This window comes from Trypanosoma cruzi, genomic scaffold, assembly GCF_000209065.1.
Source record: "Trypanosoma cruzi strain CL Brener 1047053516677 genomic scaffold, whole genome shotgun sequence".
NCBI classification, from domain to species: domain Eukaryota; phylum Euglenozoa; class Kinetoplastea; order Trypanosomatida; family Trypanosomatidae; genus Trypanosoma; species Trypanosoma cruzi.
The window spans coordinates 4,772-6,287 of NW_001849325.1; the positions used below are offsets into that span (position 1 = coordinate 4,772).

At 45.2% G+C, this 1,516-nt stretch overlaps 2 protein-coding genes across 2 annotated transcripts, besides 4 other annotated features; both read left to right on the forward strand.

The window, feature by feature from the left end:
* On the forward strand, positions 1-230 carry Tc00.1047053510223.5 (translation initiation factor eIF2B subunit-like protein, putative; the record flags this gene model as incomplete). Its single annotated transcript, XM_797260.1, has 1 exon — positions 1-230. A coding segment is annotated over one exon (230 nt), but the record flags the coding sequence as incomplete, so codon positions are not given.
* Positions 1-1,516: a sequence feature (heterozygous, non-Esmeraldo-like haplotype).
* Positions 478-508: a microsatellite.
* Positions 547-587: a microsatellite.
* Positions 639-674: a sequence feature (T-rich).
* On the forward strand, positions 864-1,516 carry Tc00.1047053510223.9 (hypothetical protein, conserved; the record flags this gene model as incomplete). Its single annotated transcript, XM_797259.1, has 1 exon — positions 864-1,516. A coding segment is annotated over one exon (653 nt), but the record flags the coding sequence as incomplete, so codon positions are not given.

The following is a 1,516-nucleotide window of genomic DNA, read 5'->3' on the forward strand; positions in this document are numbered from 1 at the left end:
CTCCAAGACATCAGAATCGTGAGATCAATGAACAACTTTTTGGCCGCAGCAATGATGGGCTGCCCATGCAGTCAAGTGCTAGTTCTGCCTCCGGCTATTTGTATGATCTCACACCCGCAGCTTTCATCGACATGATTATCTGTGAGATGGGTTGCCTGGATACATCTGCCATTGTCGCAGCGCTACGGGATCGTGAAGACAGGGATGCGTGCCTCATGTCTGTAGCGTAAAATTTGGTGTGTGAGATGTTAAGGATTATAGCGAGCCTGCTAATTTTTTAAAATTATTTCCGACCATCATCATTTAAGGAAGAAAGTAGTAACAACAACAGAGATCATCATTTTGTTGTGTTTCAAGTCGGCCACGACGTGAATGCAAAGGTAGCAGGAGGGGTGAAAAAGGGAAAAAGGAAGTATACATACATATACGGTGTTTGAGTCTTTCTTTCCTTCAGGAATTTTTTCTCTTTCCTCACTCTTTTTTTTTTTTTTTTTTTTTCCTTCCTTTTCACTTTTTCCGTAAAGAAGAAAAGTAAAAAATGAAATGTTTTGTTCTTTTTTCTCTGTTTTTTTTTTTTTTTTTTTTTTATGTGGAGATGATGTTTTTCTGTCTGTGTGTTTTCCCATCACCATTTTGGGTTTCTCTTTTTTTTTTTTTGTCTTTTTTTCTTCTTTCGTACGCGTTGTAAATATTTTCTTCCCGTATAAATGAAGCATTGATTCACGCAGGTCGACGCGTATTTCTGCAGCCCGTTACGCTTGCTAGCGGGGGTCACAGAATTGCGGTGCCGTTGTCTCTCTCTCTCTCTCAGTGGTTTTCGTCTTTATCATTTTCTGCCGTCCCGCTGACCGAGGTTCAGGCAAATGTCCTGCCAAATGCCGCTCTGCGAAGGTGAGGTTTTTGCTGCGCCGTTGGGACGCTTTTCTGAAGGTGAGACTTTGCTTCCAAAAGGAGAGCACGCCTCTGACATGGCGTTAGTCTCTCTGCGGGTGCATGAAAAGGAACTTGTCATTGACGCAACGTCTAGGGCTGACAATTCCATGGAGAAGTCGTGCGCAGGTAGCGTTTCAAAACCGGTGAAGCCACTAGATTCTAAGCCGCTGGCGCTGGGGATGATGGAACATTTGGCAAGCAGCACTTCAAGTGAAAAGACGATCCCACGCCTAATGGACTCAAAATTGGCATCCTCGTCAGGAGGCAGAGATGGCATTGTTAATGGAGAATGCTGTTATTCCACACCGGCCGGCAGTTTAACTTCTTTTGGGAAGGTGTGTAAAGAAAAGGCGGTTGTGGCGGCCACGGAAAAGAGCGAAGAAGAGGAAATTTGCTGCATTTGCCTGGAGGAATATACGGAGGAGAACCCCATGTTGTATGGGGAATGCAAGCACCATTTTCATTTGCCCTGTCTCATGAATTGGAAACAACGCAGCAACGTCTGTCCAATGTGTGCGTCAGAGACGCTGCGGGGACTGGCAGAAGATGAGGCTCCGCCTCCTGTTCGTGCAACGGACGATGA